At 44.6% G+C, this 26917-nt stretch overlaps 1 protein-coding gene across 1 annotated transcript; it reads left to right on the top strand.

Annotated features, from left to right (window-relative positions):
* The first annotated feature begins 22976 nt into the window (after positions 1–22976).
* Positions 22977–26469, top strand: LOC124648576 (beta-1,2-xylosyltransferase XYXT1-like). Its single transcript, XM_047188313.1, has 5 exons — positions 22977–23139; positions 23938–24033; positions 24814–24918; positions 25014–25163; positions 25256–26469. The coding sequence occupies exons 1-5, from the start codon at positions 22977–22979 to the stop codon at positions 26449–26451; spliced, it is 1710 nt and encodes a 569-aa protein (XP_047044269.1). The 3' UTR covers positions 26452–26469.
* The last annotated feature ends 448 nt before the right edge of the window (positions 26470–26917 follow it).

Below are 26917 nucleotides of genomic sequence, written 5' to 3'. Positions count from 1 at the left end.
TGTTGCAATATCAAGTTCTTACTTGGTGCTATAGATCTAGAGGGTAATGGTAAACGTGTGAGGAAGTGACGAATTCTGGAAGATTCCGAAGATAAGATGAAGGTCCATCAACAGAAAGGAGTAAAGTTGTGGGAAGTAACCACAATACTCTGAAAGAAGTACAATCAGAAACTCATGCTTACCTCAACAGAGGAGTACTTTAGTACAGGAGAAGCATGAAGGTGAGAAATATGATGATTATGGTGAAGCTCAAGCAGATCCCTAGTCATCATGAAAGAGGGAATGCATGGGAAATCACTTAGGATACTATAATCATAGTGTCAGCTAGTGGTTTTCTTGCAAAATAAACCCTAAATGAAGGAAGATGATATATGAAACCATAGCAGACATAAGAAGACCATAGTCGATATTAGAAGACCACAATTGATATAAGATCAATACTGCGAGATGGAGTAGAAGATGTCTCGTCCAGTTGATCAAGACCTATAATAGAGTACATTTTTAAATATCAAATAGCCACAGTTGGTATAATAACCACAGCTGGTATCAGTTGGTATTACAAATAGTCCACGATTTAATTATTTGTAACAAAAGTTTGTGAACAAATAAAAATCTTGTTAGCCAAATAGCTAGATCTTTAATCATTTAGTCAAAGGATTCACATTGGATGTCCACGATTGAGTGGATACACCACCAACATTCTTCGCGAGACCTTAGAAGAAGTAAAACCCATAAGTTAGAACCAGACCAATATTCCAACCATAGTCCAATAGTTGGAAGAAAAGGAATTGAAGACCATAAGAAAACTCTAAGGGGTAGAGTAAAGATTGAGTTATATGCACAATGACTCAATACTGTGAGCAAGATAGAAGAAGAAGGTCTGAACTGAGAGGAAGTTCGATCTTATTTACATAAGATTGATGAACAATACTTTCAGAAGGAAGTCAGACCAGAAGCCGAGGTTCATACCTCGAGGAAGTAGAAGAGGATTATAACTTGAGAAAGTGAGTAGTATTTACTCAGAAGTACGAAAGCTCAAGTAAGTCAAGACTAAAGAAGTTGGACGAAGAAAATACCATAGACCAAATATAGCTCATGAAGGCCAAAGACCGAAGGAAATTGACCATACCAGAACCACAGACTAATAGAATGATTCCTTTCATGGAACCTAAAGAAACCAAAACAATTATAGGTATCAACTATAAACCATGATTGGATGGACTAAATGAGTCTAATCCATTCCTAGGAAAATAAACCATCACAACCATTTCCATGGTTAGTACCTTATTAAGCACCATTACTGCAATTTTGGTACTAAGGGAAAACAAAGACCTATTTTATCAAATAGGAAAATGTTATCCAATTAGTCTCCAGTTAGGACTAGCAGCACCAGAAGAAGTCTCAATCATTGAATCTTCAATGAGAAAGGAAACAAGCTTATAGAGTTGAAAGAAATCAAATAATTAAAGTTAGAAGCCATGGCTCAGAGATAGGTATCGGAGAACTGGAGTAAGAAACTAAGGTTCAGGGATAAACCCTAAGGGATTCCAGGAAGAATCTGGACAAGAGATATATTCAATTATATCTAGTGAGATCAATACAGAGTTTGAGAAAAGTCGTAGTCTGCACAAGACAGATCCACACTCCGAAACGTGAGAAAGTTCAAACTTCGAGGACGAAGTTTAGTTCAAGGGGTAGAGACTGTAATATCCCAGGTATTGGGGTTACAAAAATAGAGGAAACAGATGTGTGCATTGCATTCATGCATGGAAAATCTGGGGAATTTTCGCGCTTTAAAGTAAAAGCATCACGATAATCGAAGTTTCACTTGACCTTGGTGGAATTGAAGTAGCTCATCCAGTCAAGTGTTATAAACCTCAGTGTGACCTTTGTTAAAACCTGTTTTGGGTAGAGATGATTTGATCTAAGGGTTAGATCAAATGGAACTAACACAACAACACTTTAATCAATGATCAATTGCTTGATCTTATAAAAGATCATAACATGGTATTCTTTGCCATAACATAAGAACATCTATTCAATTGGAAATCAAGTAACAATAAATGGAGAACCCATTCTTCACTTATCTTATCCAGGTCTTAAACAAATAAATAGTCCTACCATGAACCACATGGTATTTCTTGAACTAAACTCTTGAACTTAACACCAACAAAAGCTTATCATTAAACCCTAGAGATGGGAGAGGTATATAACCAACAAAGAGATAAGAAGCAAACTCTAAATTATTAACACTTAAAAGTTAAGCAACTACCTTGAGGTACAATCGAATTCACTTTAAAACTCAATACCAAATATAGCAAAACATAAGGACCTAAGTGCATAAAAGCCACACCTTCAGATTTCAATCATAACTTATTAAATATGTGGAATATCACAAAACTAAATTCGTTTACATTACGAATCATAGTTCAAACTATTTGAATAAAATAAACTATGAGTAGTTTGAAACTCATATGATCATGCCTTGGTAAAACCAACATTCACCATTCAAAATTAGGGGTATACTCCTTGTCTTTGACATTTTTATCTCAATTACCATATTAATACAATCACATATGATATAGTGACTCAACCACTAGCATAAAATCATTCACAAGATATTTAGTAACAAAAGCCACTTGGCTATCTAAAAATAAATCACATAAGAGGATAATACCAAAGCCACATAGGATGAAAATATCTACATAGCTTGCATCCTAAGCAATGCCACCTCATGCTTAAAGGATTGCTATGGATGGGAGCATAACAACCAAGCACCTTACTCATCAAATTAAAACAAGAGTCATCCACCTATGTGTCATGATATTAGAGCATGCCCAAGCCTATAAAAGGAACCCTCTACCTCATTCATCTCATCATCTTGCACCTTGATGCAAGAAGACCAACACATTGAGCCACTCCATAAAATATTTAGGATCAAGATGAAGCAGCTAGGAGGTGGAGGCATGCCACAAGATGCAGGTTTATCAGAATTCCTGAAGAACAAGCTACAGAAGATAGCAAGGTAGAAATTCTAAGGAAGACCACATATTTAGATAATCACATCATCATTCCTTGAGTAGAACCTTAGATTATAATCCAAGTCCTTGTAGAATGAGAGGGGTAATTGGTACAACCATATCTAAATATCTCTAGTAATAACTTAGGAAGGCAAACCTTGATCATTATAAATTGTGTAGTGATCATAAACCCTAAGAACTTGAAGTAGAAGATATAAGCTCATAAGTAAAGCTTAGAGTTAAAGCCTATAATATATATGGTGAGAAACCATTCATCATTATAACCAAAGTTAACTATAAAAAGAAATATAGCTACTTTAGCTACTTTAACAATAGATTAAGAATATAATAGAAATCTATTGGTAGAAGATAAAACCAATTCTCAGATCCTTTGTAACTAAAGGAGCACATACCCTGGTTTATATATCACTATGGTGATCATAATATAAACTAGGCTATAATTGAGATTCCAAACCATATGCCATTAGGTAAATAGCAATAGAACCCTAGTATTGCACATTAATCAAATCTTATGCTTCAATTCTTGAACATAAGAAAAACTTTGTGCTACATTCCATAATTAAAACCATATGTGTAGTAATCAATCATTTATCTTTGAAACCAAGATCAACCATGTTTGAAACAATACCTACCCTAGATCCTTTCAATGATAATTATAGTGTTAACTTTACAAGGGGGGTTGTAATGGAAATCATAAAAACCATAATAGAATTACTGCTCACATAAAATCATATGTGAACAATCAACTTCTCAAATAGAAACCAACTCCTAATAACTAACTCTGAAATACTTTGAGTTGAGATTATCAACTCTATTAACCCCAAATAGATTTGATTCATACAGAAAAAGAAATGAAAATGAAAATACAAACTCATGGTTAATTACTATATTGAATAAGCTCACCTATGTGAATAATTAAGCAACCAAAAAAAATGCTTTCTTCAATTGGGAGAATGGTGTAACAATTTTATCACCAGATTTTGGCTAAATTAGGAGGTGGGCCGCGATCAAGATGGGCTTGGAAGATTACACGTGGAAGATCTCTGAAGCGGCCTTGCTCGGTGAATTTGGGCTAGATTGCCCATGTATCTTTAATTACAATAGATTGTATCTAGATTAAAAGTTAGAGTTTATCTCATGCACGGTTTAGTGCACGCCCACATTAGAAAGTCCATTTGGACTATAAATATGTATCTAGGGTTTATGGAATAAACAACAACCAACGTTCAACCACAAACAAATCTCGGCGCATCGCCAACTCCTTCGTCTCGAGGGTTTCTCCGGTAAGCACCATGCTGCCTAGATCGCATCTTGCGATCTAGGCAGCACAAGCCTGCCCACGTTGTTCATGCGTTGCTCGTACTGAAGCCTTTTTGATGGCGAGCAACATAGTTATCTTAGATGTGTTAGGGTTAGCATTGTTCTTCGAATTACATGCTTTCGTTATGCGACCCTTGCACGTCTAGCCGCCCTTACACCTATCTTAGGTGTAGGGGCGGCACCCCGCTTGATCATAGTTTAGTAGATCTGATCCGTTACGGTTGCTCCTTGTTCATCAAGGATTAGTTTAACATCCGCAATAGTTAGGCCTTACAAAGGGTTGGAGGATCCAGCGGCGTGTAGGGTGACGTTCGCTAGCCCTAGAAAGGATGTTCCGGGGATCAACCTCGTGTTGGTTTTTAGGCCCTGTCTAGGATCGGCTTACGGTCACCGTGCGCGAGCGCGAGGCCCAATCGTGAGTAGGATGATCCGATTATGCGGTGAAAACCCCAAATCGTCGTAGATCTAATCAGCTTTATCTTGATCAAGCAGGACCACCATATATTCGGACACCTCGTCCGGATCATGGGTGGATCGGCTCTTTGAGCCGATTCACAAGATAACCTGAGAGCCGATCGAGGCTCGTATTTAATGTTTACGTGTATGCCATGCAGGAAACTAAGCGAGGCATCATCCACACCTTCCTGACCAGGTATAGGTCAGGTGGCACGCCCTTGTGATAAGCATCGGACGTGCGACCAGGAGGCTTTGCGGGCTTTCGCTCTGAGGGACTGGGGCCAGCCGCAGCCCTAGTTGTTCCCGGCTCTACCGTGTTGACCATCTCTGCCCGCCAGGGGGTTTCTGACGTCAAAACATTCTGGCACGCCCGGTGGGACAACCTTCGACATCCACGACATCGCCGTCTGCATCCGAGATGGCGGAAAGCACTCCGGTCAAGTACGAGGATCTGCCTGATGAACTCAAGAAAAAGCATCACGAGATCAAGGCAACCCTCGAAGCCGAACTCATCGGCTCCTTTGAGAAGACCCGTGCGCACGGCAACGAGCTCAATGAAAACACACGTCCGTTGCCTGGCGGCAACATGGTGGATCTCAGCCACTCCTTATGCCAGCCAGAGTTCTCCTTTGGCGTCAACATGGCAGGGCTTGCAAGCCACCATGGCAGAGATGAAGCAGAAAGCGGCCACTCCCGTGGCAAGGGTAAAGAGGAGGCCGATCCACGCGACCGGCCCCAAGATGATGACAGACGGTACCTGACAGAGGAGGAAATGAGAAGCGTGCGGTATCAACGTCCACTCTCCGAGCACCTCCTCAACAAATATGAGCAGCAGTACGACCGACGTCGGCACTACGACGTAAATGATGAGAGAAACTGTCGGTCCGATGCAGAGGACAGGAGGTACCGTCAGCATGATAGAAACAACGGCGGGTACAGTCGTCACGCTCGAAGGAAGGCCGAGGGGGCAGGATGACATGGATCGGCACCTGGGACTCGTCCGTTTTTCAAACATTGCTGGGACTCGGGGATGAGCCGATTGCCAACAATCGAGAACTGCCAGAATGCAAACAAAGGAGGAAGGATGCCGCTAACATGTCCGTGTTCAAGCGTCTAGGGCCTCTCCCGCCTCGGAACAAGCATGCTGAGTCCGCTCGGGTGGAAGATCTCGAGGAACTAGAGGACGATGATGAAGAAGACAAATATCATCGGCCCAGGTGGTGCCCTGATGGGCTCAGCCGTTCCCAGAAGCGAAGGGTTCAGCGTCTGCGTGGGTTGGAAGAAGCTGAAAGATTATACCTGCACACGCTAAGGAAGGCACGGCCTGATCTGGCAGCCAAAATTCGGCGAACCCTGGACGAAGAAGGTCGGCCACAAAGAAAAGAGTGGCGCCCCAAGCAGAGGAAAGCCGATGATGACACATCGGCTGGCACAAATATGGTCTTCATTCTTCCAACGGAGTTTAGCGCTCCAAGATTGTATGAAGCACCTGTGGCGCAACTAGACTCGCGGCCCACGGCCGGTCATCTTTGAGAAGCCGAAAGAAAGAAGTTACAGGCATCTGAAGGCCCTGTACCTGCGAGGTTACATCAATGGGCAGCCTGTCAACAAGATGTTGGTGGACACCGGAGCGGCGGTTAACATTATGCCATACTCCATGCTACGTCGGTTGGGACGCTCCAGCTCGGATCCGATCAAGACCAACGTAACACCGAGCGATTTCAACGGCCAAGCATCCGACGCGCAAGGTGTTCCGAATGTGGATCCGACCGTAGGAAGGAAAACTCGTCCCTACGACGTTCTTTATCGTCGACGAGCAAGAGTACCTACGCTGTCCTACTAGGGAGAGATTGGATCCACGCCAAGCTGTTGCATTCCATCCACGATGCACCAATGCCCGATACGATGGGATGGAGATGAGGTAGAAGTCGTCCACGCGAGATGATTCGGTCGAGGTTTCAACAGCTGGCATGGACGTTTGGGAGACATCGGGCCAAGAGCCACTCTCGGGCATCAATCGGACGATTGCGAGCGCATCGACGTGACAAAGAACGGGGTTAGGCTGGTCTTATCCACAGGCCTGACTGTGTAACAAAGCAAACGTCGATGAACAAACGTGGCGAGGCTGATCCTTGTGATCGGCCCCAAAAAAATTTATGAAGGGACATTACAAAACCTTCATCGAACAAGCAACGAAGAGGCCGATTCCAGCAATCGGCCAAAATTATCCTCACCATCCATTCTGCCTGGGTTCAACACGTTATCCAACAGAGCCGATACCATCAATTCTCTTGAAAGAATCGGCTCGGGGGGGCACCCAGGTGGATAAAACACGAGGATATGCAGTAGAAGTATCTCATCCTTTGGTGATGGGTATTGGAGTATGGGGGCCGATACTCAAATCGGCCGAAAATTCAAAAAAAATTAGCACAGCCGATGTGCAGACATCGACTTAAGGATCAGTGGAGCAGGAAGTGGATCTTCTCTTCAAGAACCCCTAATTCCCGTTGGCAAGTCTTCAAGTTCAGCCTAACGAGGGGAGCATATCTCTTCTAAGACCAGGAGAACAGCCCATGACGAAGCGATCAGCTGTAACGTTTTGACCAAGGTGGTGACTTGGTAGCTGTCACTTCTAGGGGATGTCCAGAGTTTGGAGGGCATCAGAAATGCAAGGACGTCCTCGCCGGAAGTTGCTTCAGCCTGCCAAGGATGATGAGCCGATCCGGTCTAGAGAAGCTCGGGGGGCAGCTCACACTGAAGGTTCTCTGCTCTCAGGAGCTGATTGTGTTGGAATCGGCTAACTCTGCATCACAACTTGTCTGAAGAATGGTACTGATGTTGCAGAATTATCAGTTTCAGTATGCAAGACGATTCAGCGACAAGCCCAGGGCTCTGTTGAGGATACCTACTCAACACCAGATTACCAGCCTGCTGGATCGACTGTATCGGCTGTCGACGGATGAAGGGTGATCAACTGGTTGGCCCCGCACGATAGCGCTCTCAAACATGGTTGAGCCCAGGCCTGTTTGCCTGAGTTTCGGGTCCTCATCACTGTTTCCACCCCGGCTGAGGCTCGGGGGGCAGCTTGCCACGAAGGGTCCTTCGTTATAAGGAGCCGATTTTGCTGAGATCGGTCGGCTCTGCATTTCAATTTGTCGTGAAAGATAGTTGCTGTTGGAAGACAGAGCAGGATTATAAACGTCACTGCAGACTATCACAAGGGAATGTGTGGACAAGTGATGCCTGTTCTGCAGAAGTGGCAGCTTCAACGTTTGAGTTGGTCCAGCAACAGTCCTGGGGCTCTCCTGAAAGCAGAGAGGATCTGAAAAGAAGGATGCGGCAGAAGAATGTCTGAAATTTAAAGTTAATAAGGAGACTGGACATTATTTCAGGAGTTTTGCCGCTAAGTTTAACATGCTATCCTGTGGGATCTGCATTTACAAGACCTAAGGTTTGCGCGATTATGGCTTGGCCTTGTTTGATCGGGAGTTTGGGTCCGGATGGATCTATCTCGAAATTTATCGTGAGAAACCGATGCGCTGCCGTCGGCTCACTGGGCATTGATCAAATTGACGATCGGCAGAATCAGTACAAAGGACAATCGGCTAAATCATCATAAAGGAAATCGGCAAAATCAAATTGGGGAATTTCTTCATTGATAAACCGGATTTCTTACATAGAAGAGCTGATTGCTCTCAAAAGGGGGTACTAAGGGGATACATTGCCCCGTCTACTACTGCTGATCCTATGCTAAGGATCCTATCTACGGGCCGTCGCTGCCCTCGTCATCGCCCTCGCTGCTGCTGTCGGCGCTGCTCCCGGCGGGCTCATCGTCGCTGCTGTAGCGGCCACCGGGGGGACCTTCGTTGTCCTCATCCTCCTCGTCGTCGTCATCGTCGCTGTCGAAATCACTGAGATTCCCTGGCCAGGGGCAGTGGCGCTTGGCCGGCGGCTCGTCGGAGGGGCTGTCGTCATCATCCTCCTCCTCCTCTTCCTCCTCCTTCACCTCCTCGGAGGAGGTAAAGTCGTCCCAGGAGAAGCGATCGTCATCGCTCTCCTCCTCCGTTTCCCCGTCGGCAAGGAAGCGGAGGTCGCTCTCCCCGTCCGTCGAGGACTTGTCGTCCTCGGACCAGATGGAGAAGTCGTGGTCTGGCTCCTCCCCCGCCTCTATGGCGCGGCGGGTGTTGGCCGCATGGACCTCTTGTGGGTTCGGTTCTGGCGTCGGCTCGTGGAAGGAAGAGGACTCGAGGGAAAGTCCCGACGAGGCGGAGGAAGAGGAAGACATGGTGGCAGAAGAGGGTTTTTTGGAGGTGCTAATGCGAAGAGGATGAAGGGGAGAACTGTTCGATGCGGTTAAATAAAGGGAGATGGGGATTTAATTTTCGAGCAGTTTTCGAGGACATGGTGCCAAAACTGTCAAATCGTGCAGAGAAGTTGGGAAGGCAAGTCGTCATGATGAAGCATACTGCGACGGTTCTACTCTGCCACGACATGATCCCTCGGGGAAAAAGCGAGTGGTTTTGAAATTATCATTACCAAAACCAGGGGGCATGTGTTATCACCAGATTTTGGCTAAATCAGGAGGTGGGCCGCGATCAAGATGGGCTTGGAAGATTACACGTGGAAGATCTCTGAAGCGGCCTTGCTCGGTGAATTTGGGCTAGATTGCCCATGTATCTTTAATTACAATAGATTGTATCTAGATTTAAAAGTTAGAGTTTATCTCGTGCACGGTTTAGTGCACGCCCACATTAGAAAGTCCACTGGACTATAAATATGTATCTAGGGTTTATGGAATAAACAACAACCAACGTTCAACCACAAACAAATCTCGGCGCATCGCCAACTCCTTCGTCTCGAGGGTTTCTACCGGTAAGCACCATGCTGCCTAGATCGCATCTTGCGATCTAGGCAAGACAAGCCTGCCCACGTTGTTCATGCGTTGCTCGTACTTGAAGCCTTTTTGATGGCGAGCAACGTAGTTATCTTAGATGTGTTAGGGTTAGCATTGTTCTTCGAATTACATGCTTTCGTTATGCGACCCTTGCACGTCTAGCCGCCCTTACACCTATCTTAGGTGTAGGGGCGGCACCCCGCTTGATCATAGTTTAGTAGATCTGATCCGTTACGGTTGCTCCTTGTTCATCAAGGATTAGTTTAACATCCGCAATAGTTAGGCCTTACAAAGGGTTGGAGGATCCAGCGGCGTGTAGGGTGACGTTCGCTAGCCCTAGAAAGGATGTTCCGGGATCAACCTCGTGTTGGTTTTTAGGCCCTGTCTAGGATCGGCTTACGGTCACCGTGCGCGAGCGCGAGGCCCAATCGTGAGTAGGATGATCCGATTATGCGGTGAAAACCCCAAATCGTCGTAGATCTAATCAGCTTTATCTTGATCAAGCGGGACCACCATATATTCGGACACCTCGTCCGGATCATGGGTGGATCGGCTCTTTGAGCCGATTCACGAGATAACCCGAGAGCCGATCGAGGCTCGTATTTAATGTTTACGTGTATGCCATGCGAGGAAACTAAGCGAGGCATCATCCACACCTTCCCGACCGGGTATAGGTCGGGTGGCACGCCCCTGTGATAAGCATCGGACGTGCGACCGGGAGGCTTTGCGGGCCGTCGCTCTGAGGGACTGGGGCCAGCCGCAACCCTAGTTGTTCCCGGCTCTACCGTGTTGACCATCTCTGCCCGCCAGGGGGTTTCTGACGTCAACAAACAAACATTGCACTAATCCTTGTATTGATTCAAATAAGAAATACCTGCAAAATAGAAAAGCATTAAAAATTGAATTTAAAACAGAATACAAAATAGAAAAGGAAAACAGGAAAAAAGAAAACAGAAAAGAAAAATTAAGAAAAAAAAAGTGGCTTACCTCTCGGGCCACCCCAGCCCAGCAGCAGCCTGCAGAACAGCCCAGCACCAAGGCCCAAGCACCAGCCCAACAACAGCCCATACCCCTTCGTTGAAATATCAACGAGAGGGGGATCGTCCTCATCCTCTCCTTCGGCATGGAGGACAGCACGACAACGTGCTCTGCTTCTCCCTCTCGCTGGCGTCCTCTCCTCGCTCGGCGCCATGACGAGGCACTCCTGGCGCCATATAAAAACTCCACGACGAGCCCTAGCCTCAGTTTCTTTCTCCCTCGCCCAATTTCTTCTCAGATGAAAACCCTAGCTCGCTCGGACCCCGGCCATCGCCGTCGATAGAGCCAATCTCGCCGTGGATGCCATCGTGACCACCGTCTTTGACTTGTTCATCCTGCAAAAAGAATCGAGCAGCCGCGCTCAGAATCGTTGCCGACGACCTCGTCTTCTCCGACACCGGCAACGACGAAACCCAGCGATGCCGACCGCCATTAAGCTCGCCGTCACGCTCAGCGTACTCCTGGTGAGATTCTAAGTCTCCTAGCATGCTCGCCAAGTTCGATTACATGCCGTAGCATACCTCTCGTCGATCGACCGTAACCACCGCCGCAGACCATCGCCGCCGGTCAACCTCCGGTGACCATTAGCTGGTGGCGCTAGCATCAATCAGTTCCTTGTCGCGTGCTGAGGGGGATGGTAGTGTCCAATCATCGCGGGAGGGTCTGAATCTCCGGCGATCGTCGCCAATGTCACCGGCAGGGAGTTCCCTCTGCCACCATGGCAATTTTGACCTTGGTCAATGCCGCGTGGCGAGATGACCTGTCAGCTGGCCCACCAGCCGATGGCTTGTTTGGGTAGAATTCCGGGTGCACTTAGTCATTTCTGTTAAAAATTTCAATTCATTAATTCCTGCAACTTTACCAATTCATATAAAATTCATAATAATTCAGAAAAATACAAATGAGATATTAAAATTCTTAGAAAAGAAATCTCTATCCAATAAAAATATAAAATGGAATTTTTATTTGTAATAATAATTCAATTATTTAATACTTGTTAATTAAGCCTCTTCTTTTAATCCAAAAAGCAATTAAAATTCAATAGTTAGGAAAACTACCTAAAATAAATAAAAAACCAGAAAGTATATAAGGAAAACATTAAAAATTAATTTTCCTTTGCTATTAACTTATTAATCCTTATTAGGAGGATTTAAATTCTAATTAATAATTATCCTAATTATTAATTATTCAAAAATAATAAAATGCCAAATGCAATATTATTTTTATTTCAAAGTTATTAGTAACTTCAACTTTAACCTGAAGTTATAATCCTAGAACTAGATGGTAAATAGCTAACCCTAATTCCATATTGAATGATAGTACAACCCTATCATTTCATATGAAACCCTCAAACCCTAACTCCATCAGGAACCCTAGTTCCATTATTACATGTGAACCCTAATTTGCTTCTAACCTAAACCCAAGGTTAGAGCATGTGATCATGGTACTTTATTTTAAAATCATAGAACCAGAGTAGCACATAAATACTTGTCTTGGCCACATAAAATGTAGAAGACCTATCACTAATATATGGGTATCCCATGTGTTCATCTTCATCAGACCTAAATAATCAAGTAGGGTTAGTCAAGTGCAAACCCTAGATCCTATTACCAAAACTATCATCCTTAATTACCCATATTTAGCATCACCCCAATGTGATGAACCTTAGGAGCAACTATGCCAAATCTTGAGCATTACCTAACCATATTCCACTAAACCCTACTAGTGTTGGATACTTATCAACCATCCTATTTAGGAGTCAATTATTCCTTACTTAGTGAATCAAATAGCAAAACCTAGACAACCTCAACCCTAATTGATATACTTCTTATTACTTAAGAAGTATGTTCTTCAAAAGTTATTCTTTTGAAGTAAATAATGAATCATCATCAACCCTGCTTATAAGAACCTATAAGCCCTAGCTAGCAATCACCAGCAAGATGAATCAACCTTGATAGCAACCATGGATAATTAATTTCTTCAGTTGCTCATGCTTAAGTAAAACTAATCAAGCCTAGTTGCTGATGAATCCAACTATGTTGTGATCCATCTTATACTTACCCAGAAACTACTCGGAACCGGAATAAATTATAGCAAACCACAAACCCAATTGTCATACTTGTCCTTTATTAAAGAACATGTTCTTCAAAAGTTATTCTTTTGAAGAATATAACTAGTAATCATTAACCATGCCATATAGTATTAAAACTGACAACTGTTCTTTACTTATTATACCACTACTATTCCTTAGTGTGTATGATTGTTACTATGCATTCTACCACTTGCTTATGATTCGAAACAACACAAACCTGAATAAGAACCTTGCTTGTGAATCACTCTAAAAGTGCAACACACCCTGAACTAATCATTACCATTCACTAAACCTAAATCATCGGGGTTAGATCACGCTTAGAGCGATTGCATCCCATACTTACGCATTATTGCATCCTTGCCAATCTTTTAAACATCGTCCTTACCGGACGATGATGCTATTTCAGAATTTGGAGTTATTGCGTATCGAAGACCTTGCCTGCATAATCTTGCAGTCAAGAAAGGCAAGTTCATCACTTGCTCATGTCATTTGAGTATTTTTACCAAATTACCTGCAAAGTACTATGTCTATCACTATTGCATAAAAAGCAAAACCACTATTTTCATAACTATGAATATGACTATGTGGTGGGCAATGGAACCATGGATTGTGTTGATATGGTGGAGGTTCCATTGCAAGGGTTTATATCCATCTAGGATTAAACAACAAATGTCACCGAGTGATTCTTGTGCCGTAATACCCGTGTTAACCATAAGATCCGGAGTGGGACGGAGTAGTCAAAAGTGTTTCCACCTCTCGTTCATCAACGGATGCGCTTTACCGTAGTACACTTGTAATCCAAGGGGGCAAGCGGTGAGGCTGGGGAGTCCTAAGTCCCCACGGCATTGTCCGTAGTACACTTGTCGCCCGAAGGAGCAAGCGGTGAGGCTGGGGAGTCCTAAGTCCCCACGGTATTGCGGTCTATGATGGGTTGCAGCCACCGGCGTAGGAGTGTATGGTAGAGCCCGAGCACTTGTTGTCGTGGTCGGGGTCCACCTTGAAATCTACAGGAATAATGGGACCGACGTGGACCCAGGGTCGGCGCATGCAACAACGGGTGGGTGTTCGAGGTAGCGGAGGAACATGATTGGCTAGACCTTATACCGGGCCCCACACCAAAGGAAGTGTGGACGAGAACTAGACTCGGTTGGCACCAAGGTTAAGATCTCTTATGGGTAAAGCAACACACCTCTGCAGAGTGTAAAGAACCGTGACCTGTCACTCCTCGTTCCGGGATATGGAACTACGAACGCGGCCGGAAAGGAGCTCCATGAAGTTCTAGTAAACCGGTGAAGGCTGACGGACATAGTTCTTCTGAATAAAAGCAACCTCTTGAAGAAATGATTATGAAAACCTGCATTGGTATTAGACTTTCTCGGTCTAATGCCGTAGCTAGTGCATTAAACACCTCTTTCCTATAATGAACTTGTTGAGTACGCTCGTACTCATCCCACTCTTAAATCCCTCGCTTAGATATGGAGGCATCGAAGGAGGAGCTACAGTGCAACTCGAAGACCGAGGAGTCAATAACTACTTCAAGAGACAGGACCCTGTCAGATGAGTCAGATACCACATCCAACAAGGAGAAAACCTAGTTTAGCCATAGAATGGAACTAGCTTCCTAAACCTAGCTCCTACTTAGCTAGAATCTATTCATAGCCTCTATAGCTAGTCAAATACTCTACAATTAGAGTCCGTGATAAGATTAGATCACGAGTCGTTCTTTTGGAGTTTATTTGCAGTTTTACCTCATTGTAAAGTAGGAGGCTGTGTGAATCTTTTGTAAAGAGTCTGTGTTGTAATTCTATAGACATGCCTTGGACCCGCATATGTTTCTGTTGTACCACTCTGAGCGATATAATACGAGTGGAACGGTGTTTCATTGGTGTTATATCAGACTTGCATACTACACCATGCAGTGGTATGCCGGGTCGCCACAATCTTCATCACCGCTGCTGTCTCCCATGAGGAGGGAGTAGTTCTCCATCGAGGCTAAGGGCTGTACCGGTAGCTATGTGGTTAATCTCTCTCTCCATGTACTTCAATACAATGATCTCATGAGCTGCCTTACATGATTGAGATCCATATGATGAGTTTGTAATCTAGATGTCGTTATGCTATTCAAGTGGATTTTACTTATGTGATCTCCGGAGACTCCTTGTCCCACGTGTGTAAAGGTGACAGTGTGTGCACCGTGTGAGTCTCTTAGGCTATATTTCACAGAATACTTATTTACTGAGTTATGATTTGAGTTGGATGTCTCTAGAAATTGTGGTGTGTTAGTACCTCCTATGAATGCTCACAGTGACAGCGTGGGGTGTTTATTAGTACTTGGGAATACATCTTTAAGGTTTGCCTACATGATGAATTAGTGTTCGTTATCTTGCCAAAGAGTAATTCGGAGTAGCATAGTGAAGTGCTTATTTATATTCCTTTATGATTGCAATGTTGAGAGTGTCCACTAGTGAAAGTATGATCCCTAGGCCTTGTTTCCAAATACTGCAATCATCGCTTATTTCTCGTTTCTATCGCATCTTTACTTCCTGCAATATTACTACCATCAATTGCACGCCAGCAAGTTATTTTTTGGCGCCGTTACTACTGCTCATATTCATTCATACCACTTGTATTTCACTATCTCTTCACCGAACTAGTGCACCTATACATCTGACAAGTGTATTAGGTGTGTTGGGGACACAAGAGACTTCTTGTATCGTGATTGCAGGGTTGCTTGAGAGGGATATCTTTGACCTCTTCCTCCCTGAGTTCGATAAACCTTGGGTGATCCACTTAAGGGAAACTTACTGCTGTTCTACAAACCTCTGCTCTTGGAGGCCCAACACTGTCTACAAGAATAGAAGCACCCGTAGACATCAATCATATACCTGGGTCTTCCTCTCCACTTCAAAAAAGCCTGCAAAGAATATTTTCAAGGATTAATTGATGGTTTGTGCTTCCATAGACACCTAAATCTCAAAACAGTGTAACTCCACGAAGAGGTATAATGGTATCATTTAATCTCGGCTCCTAATCCCGAACAGCTATCATTTAATCTCAATCGTTCTTGTGTTTCACTCAGGAAGATACCTCTTCATTGGTTTACACTATTTTGATACTTGGGGGTCTACGGAAGCACGAGCCTTGATTGATAAGATAAAGAGAATACGTACTCGCTGCTTGGAAAACATATAACTCAAAGCGGGAGATTAATTTTCGTACAATCGGTCCTCTCAGCTATGTCCATTTTCACCGCATGTCTCTAGAACTTCCCCTGTAGGGATTCGTAGTATAGAAAACAAAAAAAATCCTACCGCAAGAACGAATAACAAGACAAGATCTAATCTAGTAGATGGTAGCAATGAGGTGAAAATCAAGATACCCTCGAAGATCGCTAAGCGTTAACGAGATAAATCTCGTGGTGGATGTAGTCGATCACTTGCCGCTTTCAAAAGAGCGTAGAAGATCTTGACGGTGCCACAATTGGGCAGCACCTCCGCACTCGGTCACATGTACGGTGTTGGTGACGATGTCCTTCTCCCTGTTCCAGCGGGCAGCGGAAGTAGTAGATCCTCCTCGGAATCCCGCCAGCACGATGGCGTGGGACGGTGGTGGTGGAGATCTTCGGCAGCACTTCGTCGTAAGCACCGCAGGAGAAGAAGGAGGAAGGATTAGCTAGGGTTTGGGAGAGAGGAGGGGCACTTGGGCGCCGGCCTTGGTTGCCCTTGGTGGTGCGGCTCAAGAGGTAGCCAGCCCTCTCCCTCTCCCTCTCTTTATATAGGTGGAATCCCCAAGGGTTTGCCCAAAATCCGAATAAGAGTCCAACTCAAAACCTTCCATATGGGTGAAACCTAGGGGAAGTGGGACTCCTCCCTTTCCTTCCCCTATGGCCGGCCATGGTGGTGGAGTCCACCATGGACTCCACCTTCCCCTTTGGTTGGCTGGCTAGGGTTGGTGGAGTCTATCCGGGACTCCACCTTCCATGGTGATTTCTTTCGGAAGGTTCTAGAACATTCTAGCACCTTCCATAAATGCACCGGATCATTTCCAAACTTGGAAAGTGACTTCCTATATATGAATCTTATTCTCCAGACCATTCCAGAACTCCTCGTGATGTCCTGGATCCCATCCGAGACTCCGAACAACATTCGAACTCCATTCCATATTCCATATCTACTTAAAACGACATCAAACCTTAAGTGTGTCACCCTACGGTTCGAGAACTATGTGGACATGATCAAGAGTCCTCTCCGATCAATAACTAATAGCGGGACCTGGAGATCCATAATAGCTCCCACATATTCAACGATGACTTCGTTATCGAAAGAACCATTCACATAAAATAACAATTCCCTTTGTCTCGCGATATTTTACTTATCCGAAGTTTGATCATCGATATCTCCATACCTAGTTCAACCTCATTACCGATAAGTACTCTCTACTCGTACCATGATATGATATCCCTTGTGAACCAGTCACATGCTTGCAAGCTAATTAGATATCATTCCACCGAGAGGGCCCAGAGTATATCTATCCTTCATTAGGATGGACAAATCCCACTATTGAATCACGTGCCTCAACCCTATACTTTCCGGACACTTAATGCCACCTTTATAACAACCCATTTACGCAGTAGTGTTTGGTGTCATCAAAGCATCCATCCGGTGTAGGTGATTAACATGATCTCATGGTCGAAGGATTAAGTTACTATGCATATTAAAGCTTGAAGCACAAAGAACTAAATGACTTGATCATATGCTATGCTTGCTATGGGTGTATGTCCATCACATCATTCACCTAATGATATGATCTTGTTATTAATAACATCCAATGTTTATGATCAGGAAACCATGATCATCTATTAATCAACAAGCTAGTTTAATAAGAGGCTTACTAGGGACTCCTTTATGTTTACAAAACACACAGGTATTAATGTTTCCGGTTAATACAATTATAGCATGAGATGTAAACATTTATCATGAACACTAAGATATAAAAATAAACAATTTTATGATTGCCTCTTGGGTATATCTCCAACATCCCCATGGGTAATCAAGGCCATCGACGAAATCTACAGAGCCTTTATTTGGAAGAGAACATAGATCGTAGATGGAGGCCACCGCTTGGTTAACTGGCCCTTGGTGTGCCGTCCGAAAATAAACAGGATCTTAACATCATGAGTACATCTTTAAGAATGAGATGGGCTTCGAACCTCGAAGTTGCGGATGATAAACCATGGAGTACTTTAGCGTCCCCTGTGGAAGATAAACCAGACATATTTTCATGGGATATCTAGTTTTGTGCTCCTATTTCATTAGTTGTACTCCCTTTTCCCCAGCTTTTGAACTTTCCCTGACTTTCCCCGCTCTCTTGTCTCAAACGCTCGGATGGAGGGTTGTCGTCTGGTCAAAATCGTTGATTGTTACATGCTTCCTTTCTAACGAGTGACACATCGGAGAACCAGCTTCCCTCTCTCTCTCCATCTGGAACAAAGATCTCTCTCGATCATCTCCCGCACCTCCCCTCCACCGCCCCACTCACCTTTATTCCCTCCTACCTTATGTCGTTTCTCACCCCCATCACGGGACACGAAGCGATTGTGACTGGCAAGCCGAGCAGCATCATCGAATGCGGAGAAGATTGTCTCGAATCGGAGGGATCGAACTCATAGATTCCATTTGGGTAAGCATTGTTTCCCTTCAGATTTGTGATGTAACTAAAAAATAGGCGGTATTTGACCATTGGTAGCTAGCGTGCATCGCTAATGCCCACTGATGCGCATCTAACAAGATTTTTCCCGGCCTTGCTTTTCGAATAGGATTAATCTAGAGGTTGCATTTCGGCTGAAGGTTAGAACGAGTACTAGCATGCTACGTGGTTGTAAAGTCTGACATTTGAGTGGATATTTTTTACCCAATGGTGGTTGAAACATCCATTTCATTCAGAGATTTGCAAGAAAGCCTTTGCGATCATTACGCATGTGGCCCGAGCGAATCAGTTGATAATTTCAACATTACAAAGCAAAGATTGATCCCACTAACTTGCGACGAGCATATGTGAACTTTTTTTCTTCGAATTCTGGTAACCATTTCGGTAAAATTCATATACATGTGCTCCAGCCACGAAAAGTTGGGGACAGGGGAAAGAGTGTTAAGGCATCATCTGGTGGTCAGGCATCATCATGTGTCACAGATAATAATTCGATAATAATGTGCGACTCTACCATCCTTGTAGGTCCACACCGTACCATTTAGACCCACTGCCAATATAAGGAAGACCGCTCTTTCCGCCGATGTGGAGGAGGATGCAGAGCCTGATGAGGCAGTGCCTCGTCTAGATGATGAGGATCAGTTGATATTTCCTGAATTGGTAGATAAATTCATCCATCAAGCAATGGAGGATGTATACACAGAAGAACTGAGCATCCGTGCTAGATTTTATGACACCGATGATGAAGAGAAGGTGGAGAACAATAACAGTCGGCTTGCAGTCGACTATGATGGTAAGGACATGCCAAAAATTGAGTGGAATCGGGAAAATCCTAATCTTACACCAGCCACCGTATTTGAATTGATGCGGACTATCGTAATGTACTTACTACATATTGCATTCTCATTCAAAATGTAGGTACCCATATGAGAGGTGTAGGTGGAGGGTGCATGCATCCACTATGATCAGGAGCACAATGGTTCACGTATTACAACCAATTGTGTATTTCAAATCATTGTGTAAAGTTTATTAACTGTCTCTGACATCAGCGTACCCAATTTTCATTCTGTTTTAGATTTAAAAAAAAAACATGTGCACACTTGACCACTGAAATGAGAATTGTCCAAAATAAAGCTAGCAAAGACTATGTAGGTGGCAGATGCAATCATTGGTTGGTTGAGAGAAAATCCATCACTTGTTCCAACATCACAAAAGGATAAGATTTTTGACAAGTACCAGATTAACATACCTTACATGTGTATGTTCTATGGTAGGGAAATGGCTTTTGACAGGATTATTGGTCCATGGAATGAGAGCTTCAGTTGCTTTACACCTTCAAAGCCAAAGTGGGGGTGGCTCAAATCAGTGTTGTAGAGATAAACAAGCATACACTTCAGTACAAGGTAAAGAGGGAACACGATAGAGAGGGGATACTTTAGAAGGGATTTTGTTTGTTTCAAACCTTGCTGGAAAGGGTTTCTAGATATGATTGCATGCCTTATTTGGTTGTGGATGCAACAACTATTAATGGAATATTTAGAGGGTGGCTAGGAGCTGCTAGTGCAGTTGGTGGACACAATTGGATATTCTCTATTGTTTACGGAGTGTTGGAGGTTGAGTCAGAAAAAAGTTGGACTTGGTTTGTGCAAAAATTGCACAACCTTATAGGTCATCCACCAGGAGGCTATCCAGCTTGAAAGGATTCAAGAGTGCAGTGAATCGGTATTCTCTAGAGTGAAGCATAGGAAATTTATGTGACATATAGTGTAGAATTTTACAAAGAAATTTAAGGATAAAGTTTGTACTGACAACCTATGACAAGCTTCATACACATGTAGGATGCATCACTCCAGGGATACTAGTTCTATAATGCATTTGTTTAGATAGCTTGATGTCTCGACTAGCATTTCATATCAGGTTATTACATAGGTCGAGTGTATTTAGCATCATCTTTAATATATTAACCTTTATAACGAGCTTAATGAAACATTAGCAAGATATTCTACTTATTTTAAAAGTTGCACACAAGGTGCAGATGTGACCAAAGACCAAACATTGTGAGTCCCATGGTCTATATTTTCATTTGCATGGTTCCACTATAAAGCAGGTTTTAGTGGATATCTTTGTCTTGATTCGTGCAAAGAAAGTTTATTCAAGTAAAGACTGTGGTATATATTTTTCATACAGGTTTTTGTACTTCATTAAAACTTCCTTGGTTATTCTATTGAGTTAATTAAATGTGCATTACTTTTCGCAAAAAAAAATAATAGTGCATTACATATAGCCATCTTATTGGTACGGCTATGTGCATCTCATTTTAGACTCTCTTGCTTGAAGAGGGGGACCTACCGGAGGTTTGGACTCGTGATCTGGCTGGGGGGATGAGTTCCGGAAGGCTCCTCCGGCGAATGTAACAGTGCTTCGTCTGGAGTTTGCTGGATCAGAGGTATTCGGTCGTGCGCACCCATGCTTTTATTCCGACCGATTGGTTCTGGAGGGAGCGGCGTGAAGCTCTTTTTCTGTGTTGACATCAAGTGACTATGGATCCATGATGAAAGTCAGAAGAAGAGAATTTCATGAAGGCCGAGAGGGAGGACTAGCTAAGGGAGGTTCAAGTCTTCGCACTTGTTGAGAGACTTGCTTGGTGTTCCGAGCTTCACGGCGGCGGTATGAAAGTGGGGGCGACAACACAGGTGAAGTGCAGAGTCCTACCTTTCAGGGTGAAAACCCAAGGTCTGGTCTTAACTGGTTGTGCCTGGCAATGGCCTTGGTGGAGGCATTGTTTTGAGAGCGGGGACTATCTTCAGGGTGAAAATCTAAGATCTTTGATCGGGCGACGACGGTGTTTGAGCACTGTTCCCTTCTTGGAGGCGTCGTTTTTTGGAGAGTCTGTAATTCAGGTGTTGTCTTGGCGGTGGATGTATTGCTGTTGTTAGGCCCGAGATACTGTAGCGGGACTTTTGTTTCTTAGTTTTCTTTTTCCTTTTTTGGCTGTGTGCATCCGTAGTGCGATTAGGGTGGTGCGTTGTTGCAGAGGCTGGGTGTAATTGGTATCTTATTGATATTAATATATTCCCTTTATCGAAAAATGTGCATCTCAGTTGTGCAGATGCCAGGTATAATATTTAAACTCTAAATAATAAAGCATCTGTTATCTAAAAAAAATATAGCCACGTCTCTTGTTGCTGTCAATTATTATCTATCTAGATGCCCTTCTCAATCTCTTCCAAACTCATACTCCAGTTAGCCACCAAATTAAAGCTTAGAAGTACTGTACTGATAACTGACAAGCAAGATACACGATTCACTCCTAGTAATTCTAAATAGTCTCAAGAAAGATTTTATACTTGAGTTTGTTTATTACTAATTCGTGACAATAATAATAATTAGTAGTATACTACATGCGGAATGCCAAACTGTGTGTTTGACTCGCCAGCTTGTCATAGTGTACTAGTACACAGCCAGATTGTTCTTCTGCAGTCCACCCCGGCCGAACCGAATGCCAGGACTTCTCCTTCCCGGCCGTTGGCACCAGTGTCGGCGCCTAATAATTCGTGGCGTCACCAGTATCTTTTATTCCTGATTGGCGCCCGGTTATATGTTAATAAGATGTCCAGGCGCAATTATACTTACTATGTTGATGTACGTACCGAGCCTCCTGACAAATGACTATCTGTGGGCGGAGCTGAGTCACCGGATTTCTCCTGCAAAGACTTTCTAATCATACAACGATCTAAGGGTAACGTCCCTTAAGAGCTGTAGTAAGGATGATCAATGTGCGCCGTATGAGCAAGTTTGTGACCTAGATGACCATTTTCCGAGTTTCTGAAGTATAGTCTTCTACTCCGTGTGGTCATTGGTCAAAAGAATCTACATGCTAGCCCATGGGGATGCAGAAACTAACCACACTAGTCTTCCTGATTGTGACTACTGCTAGCTAGCTAGCAATTCATTGCGATGCTTATTTGTATTGGGAGAGCTCTATTCTCTGGCGATACCATTTGCTTCTTCGAGATGGACACCTGCCCATGCACAAGCCGGAGACGAAAGTGTAAGCATCAATATACAAGGAAGAAATTAAGAACGTTACCGACGAGTCGCTGATAAGCTGTTGCTGTGGGGAGGTCCACCGCGTGGAGACGTGCGGAATGGTAGAGCTGGCGACCTATCCAACGCATCCTAGCTACGTCTCGCTCGCCGCCAGCGGCACGTTGTGTGGAATAATCAAACTAGTTTGAGAGCCACATGGAAATCGCTGAGTACCTAGCTAGCTTAGCCTGAACCGCCCTGCCCTTCCCGCTGATACATAAGCGCCCGGCCCGCCCACACATTGCCCGTCGCAGGAGGCAAGCTTAGCACGCAGAGATAAACAAGGTAGAGCACGGCGGGGGAGAGGAGAGGTGATCGCTCGATCAGAGGCGACGCCGGGATGGTTACCGAGTCCTCGTCGACGACGATGCCGTCCGCGAAGGGCGTGGCGAGAACGCTGGCTCAGCACCACCAGGCCGTGGTCGGGTTCCTCTTCGCCTTCTTCGTCATCCTTGTGCTCTACACCACGGTGTCTGGCCAGTTCGGGTGGACGAACACCATTGGTCAGTTACCAGTAACCTTCTAGTGTCAGTTACTCCTATTCTCCGTGCTCAGTTACAACTTGCTTGGCAATGTCCTTGTGGTTTCTCTTTATCGGCATCATATTAGCTAGAGCGTATTGCTTTGTAATTTTCTTACTACTCCAGTTCAACACCTATATATATGCATCCGATTCCTGTTCACGAGAGTCACGATCAATTTCATGGCTAAATAAACTGGTCTAAATCCTTACTAGTTTCTTACTTGATCTCCGTAGTAGACTCAGTGACCTACAGCGCCTTAATTGTATCTATATTTATTTGAAATTCTCCTTCTGCTCCCTCAAAAATAAAATCGCCTTCACACATTGGTTCTGCTTTGTGCTGCATATGCTCCAAAGAGATCAAGACTAAATGTGGAAAACCAGTTAGATTTATTTTCTTGGAAAATGTAGCTTATTCATGAAGTATTCAGAAGATACTTCTATCTATCCAAATTATTGTTCTGCATTAATGGTAATGTTTAATACATTTATAATACACCACATATATAGTAATGCCATTTTTTGCAAACAGTTAACTTTCCAAATAATTCCGTTGCAATCTCTCCAAACTTACAGCCTACTTTTGTTTGACAGTAAGATAGAAGCATGCAAGATTAACATTATACTACAGCATTTCTAGCTAGCTAGTCTAAAACAAGAGACCACTGGCCTCATATATACTAGGTTCCGTCTTGTTTACTCATTTCATCATGAGACTATGCATGTGGAGTGTCAAACTTGTGCGTCTGATTCGCCAGCTTATTCTTTCTGCGTGCAGTAGTACTGCAGTCCACGCCGGCCGAACAGAATGCCAGGGCTTCTCCTCCTCCACGGCCGTCGTCGCCAGCCTCGGCGCCTAATAATTCTGCAAAAGGTATACCATTTCTGCTTGTGACGTTTATATTGTAATTTAGCGTGTGGGTTGCCAAATGCAAACCAGTTATAATCAAATGTAGTCCAGCCCCAGTTAATTAGTACTTGTTTTGTTGGAATTTTGTGTAAACTGTGATGGAACTGTTGGCGTACGCGCCGAGTCGTGACAAATGACAGAACAAAGTCTATGGCCCAGCCGACGCAACATGTGGCTTAGGGTGCAGCGTCGTAATCAGCGGCTTGATAATGGAGTAATAGTAAACGATCGAGATGGGTGTAAACGTGTAGCATACGTACATAGAAGATGTGGTACGATCATATGCTGTATTATTTATTATACGAGGTGTATCATTTGGTTGCTAATTAATTACTCCCTTGGTTTATTAATTATCATGCCTGTCGGCCAAATTTATTTATTTTGCATAGTAGTTCTCAAGTGTAAAAAGCCTTCTCTCTCATGTACTCACAAGTTTACTTCCAAAAAGAAAAAGCTATGTTGCTGGCCTTCGATTTCAATCCATGGTCAGTAGTACTACGGTTTTGTGTGCGCACGTCTAGTCCAACTTTGTGTTGCAATAAGCTAGTACTCCGAGAAAAAATATGCTAGCTCCCTGCCAGTGCCAGGTTTTTCATGAAAAGAAATACACAGATTCAAACGAAATATTGATCGATGTGTGCAGAAGACCTCCCCTGCACGCTAGAAACGTCTACGGCCATGTGATTCTAAGTTTTCTCTGTAGATCTCTGTACCTAAAATTGACAACTGCGGTGCATGATGTAGATATTATTGTGCACAAGGACGACGTAAACAAGACCATGGGGGGAGAACATACCCAAGACAATGTACCTGGAACCGACAAGAATAACAAGACTGATGCAAACTTCGGTAACTAGACCTTTCCCTACCCAACTCGTATTTTGTCTGATGATACAGATAGGATCGTTGATTACTTACTGATGATTGAGCACCTATTAATTCAGATAACATGCAAGCTAATAGAACGGAGCAGTCAGGCGGTCAACCAGTAAATAATACTATTACTAACGTAAGTGACAAGATGAAGGAGGAGGAGCTCATTCGGCAAGAACTCGATCAGGACGACGATAAGGATGAAACAAACGTCAAAATAGGTGAGCTGCTGATCTCACCTGATCGCATTCATTCAAAAAGAATGTCACAAAAGAGTTCGTAGTAAACTAAAACGTACATCGGCCGCATGCAGGTGCTCCAGTTCCGCGCAAGCCCATCTGCGACCTGTCCGACCCAAGGTACGACATCTGCGAGATCATCGGCGACGCCCGTGCCACCAACCGGACCGTCCTCTATGTGCCGCCGCCCGCCGAGCGTACCGCCGACGGCCAGGAGTGGGCCATCAAGGACCAGTCCCGCAAGCACCTGGAGTACATCAAGAAGGTCACGGTCCGGTCCCTGAGCGCCGAGCAGTCCCTGGCGGCGCCGGAGTGCACCTCCCGACACGCCGTCCCGGCCGTCGTCTTCGCCATGAACGGTCTCACCTCCAACCCGTGGCACGACTTCAGCGACGTGCTCGTCCCGCTCTTCATCACCGCGCGCGCCTTCGACGGCGAGGTCCAGTTCCTCGTCACCGACCTCCAGCCCTGGTTCGTCGACAAGTACCGCCTCATCCTCGCCAACCTCTCCCGCTACGACGTCGTCGACTTCGACAGGGACGCCGGCGTCCGCTGCTACCCGCGCGTCGTCGTCGGGCTACGCAGCCACCGCGACCTCGGCATCAACCCGGCGCGCGCGCCGCGCAACTACACGCTGCTCGACTTCCGCATGTACATCCGGGACATATTCTCGCTGCCGCCCGACAGCGTCGGCATCCCGTACAAGGCCGCCGCCGCCAGCAACAATAACGCAACCGTCGACGGCGAGAAACGGAAGCCGCGGCTCATGCTCATCAACCGCGGCCACAACAGGAAGTTCGTCAACATTCCGGAGATCGCCGACGGGGCGCGGGCGGCCGGGTTCGAGGTCGTCGTCGTGGAGCCGCGCCGCGACCTGAGGCTGGAAGAGTTCTCCCGGGCGGTGGACTCGTGCGACGTGCTCATGGGCGCGCACGGGGCCGGCCTCACCAACTTCTTCTTCCTCCGCACCGGCGCGGCCATGCTGCAGGTGGTGCCGTGGGGGCACATGGAGTACTCGGCCATGATCTTCTACGGCGTGCAGGCCAAGGAGATGGGGCTGCGGGACGTGGAGTACAGCATCACCGCCGAGGAGAGCACGCTGTATGAGAAATACGGCAAGGATCACCCGGCGGTCAGCGATCCGGAGTCAATCCATAAGCAGGGCTGGCAGCTTGGCATGAAGTACTACTGGCTGGAGCAGGACATCAGGCTCAACATCACCAGATTTGCTCCCACGCTGCACCAGCTGCTCAGGACACTCGGGGAATAGAGGATAGCAAATGCAAATACAACAAGATCTTTTCCAAAGAAAAAGGAAATACAGCTACAGCAAAATAGTACTCCATTCTTCCTCTAAAGTATTTTGGAGATTTATCTAAATTTAGATGTAGAAAAATAGTACTCCCTCAGTTTCTCTTTATAATGCCTATAATTTTTTTGCATTTGTTTCAGAATATAAGTTTGTACCTTTTTTTTTTCAACTACCCCCTCTACCGGTCAGCTCCCACACGACATGCATGAAAAAAATCCATACAAAAGGGAAACAATTAATTGAGATTCCTAATGCATGACCCCAACGATTCCTTATATTCAGAAAGCATTATTTTTCCTTCCTTAATAGTAGAACATGGTTGCACATATATGGAGAGTCAACCAGAGAGATTTGTGGGATTTATTATGACGGACGACGTGATGGCGAAGGTCGCCGTCCTCGACTCCGAGTACGACGCGCCTGT

The sequence above is a fragment of the Lolium rigidum genome, chromosome 1 (assembly GCF_022539505.1).
Source record: "Lolium rigidum isolate FL_2022 chromosome 1, APGP_CSIRO_Lrig_0.1, whole genome shotgun sequence".
Taxonomy (NCBI): domain Eukaryota; kingdom Viridiplantae; phylum Streptophyta; class Magnoliopsida; order Poales; family Poaceae; genus Lolium; species Lolium rigidum.
The sequence above is the reverse complement of the archived record's forward strand: the minus strand, read 5'-3'. Positions and strand labels throughout refer to the sequence as shown.

Excerpts from the sequence above, each read along its gene's own strand:
- LOC124648576 (XM_047188313.1), top strand. The coding sequence starts at position 22,977 with ATGGTTACCGAGTCCTCGTCGACGACGATGCCGTCCGCGAAGGGCGTG. Across the intron at positions 23,140-23,937 it reads CGGGTGGACGAACACCATTG|TAGTACTGCAGTCCACGCCG; the intron begins GTCAGTTACCAG and ends TTCTGCGTGCAG. Across the intron at positions 24,034-24,813 it reads GCCTAATAATTCTGCAAAAG|ATATTATTGTGCACAAGGAC; the intron begins GTATACCATTTC and ends TGCATGATGTAG.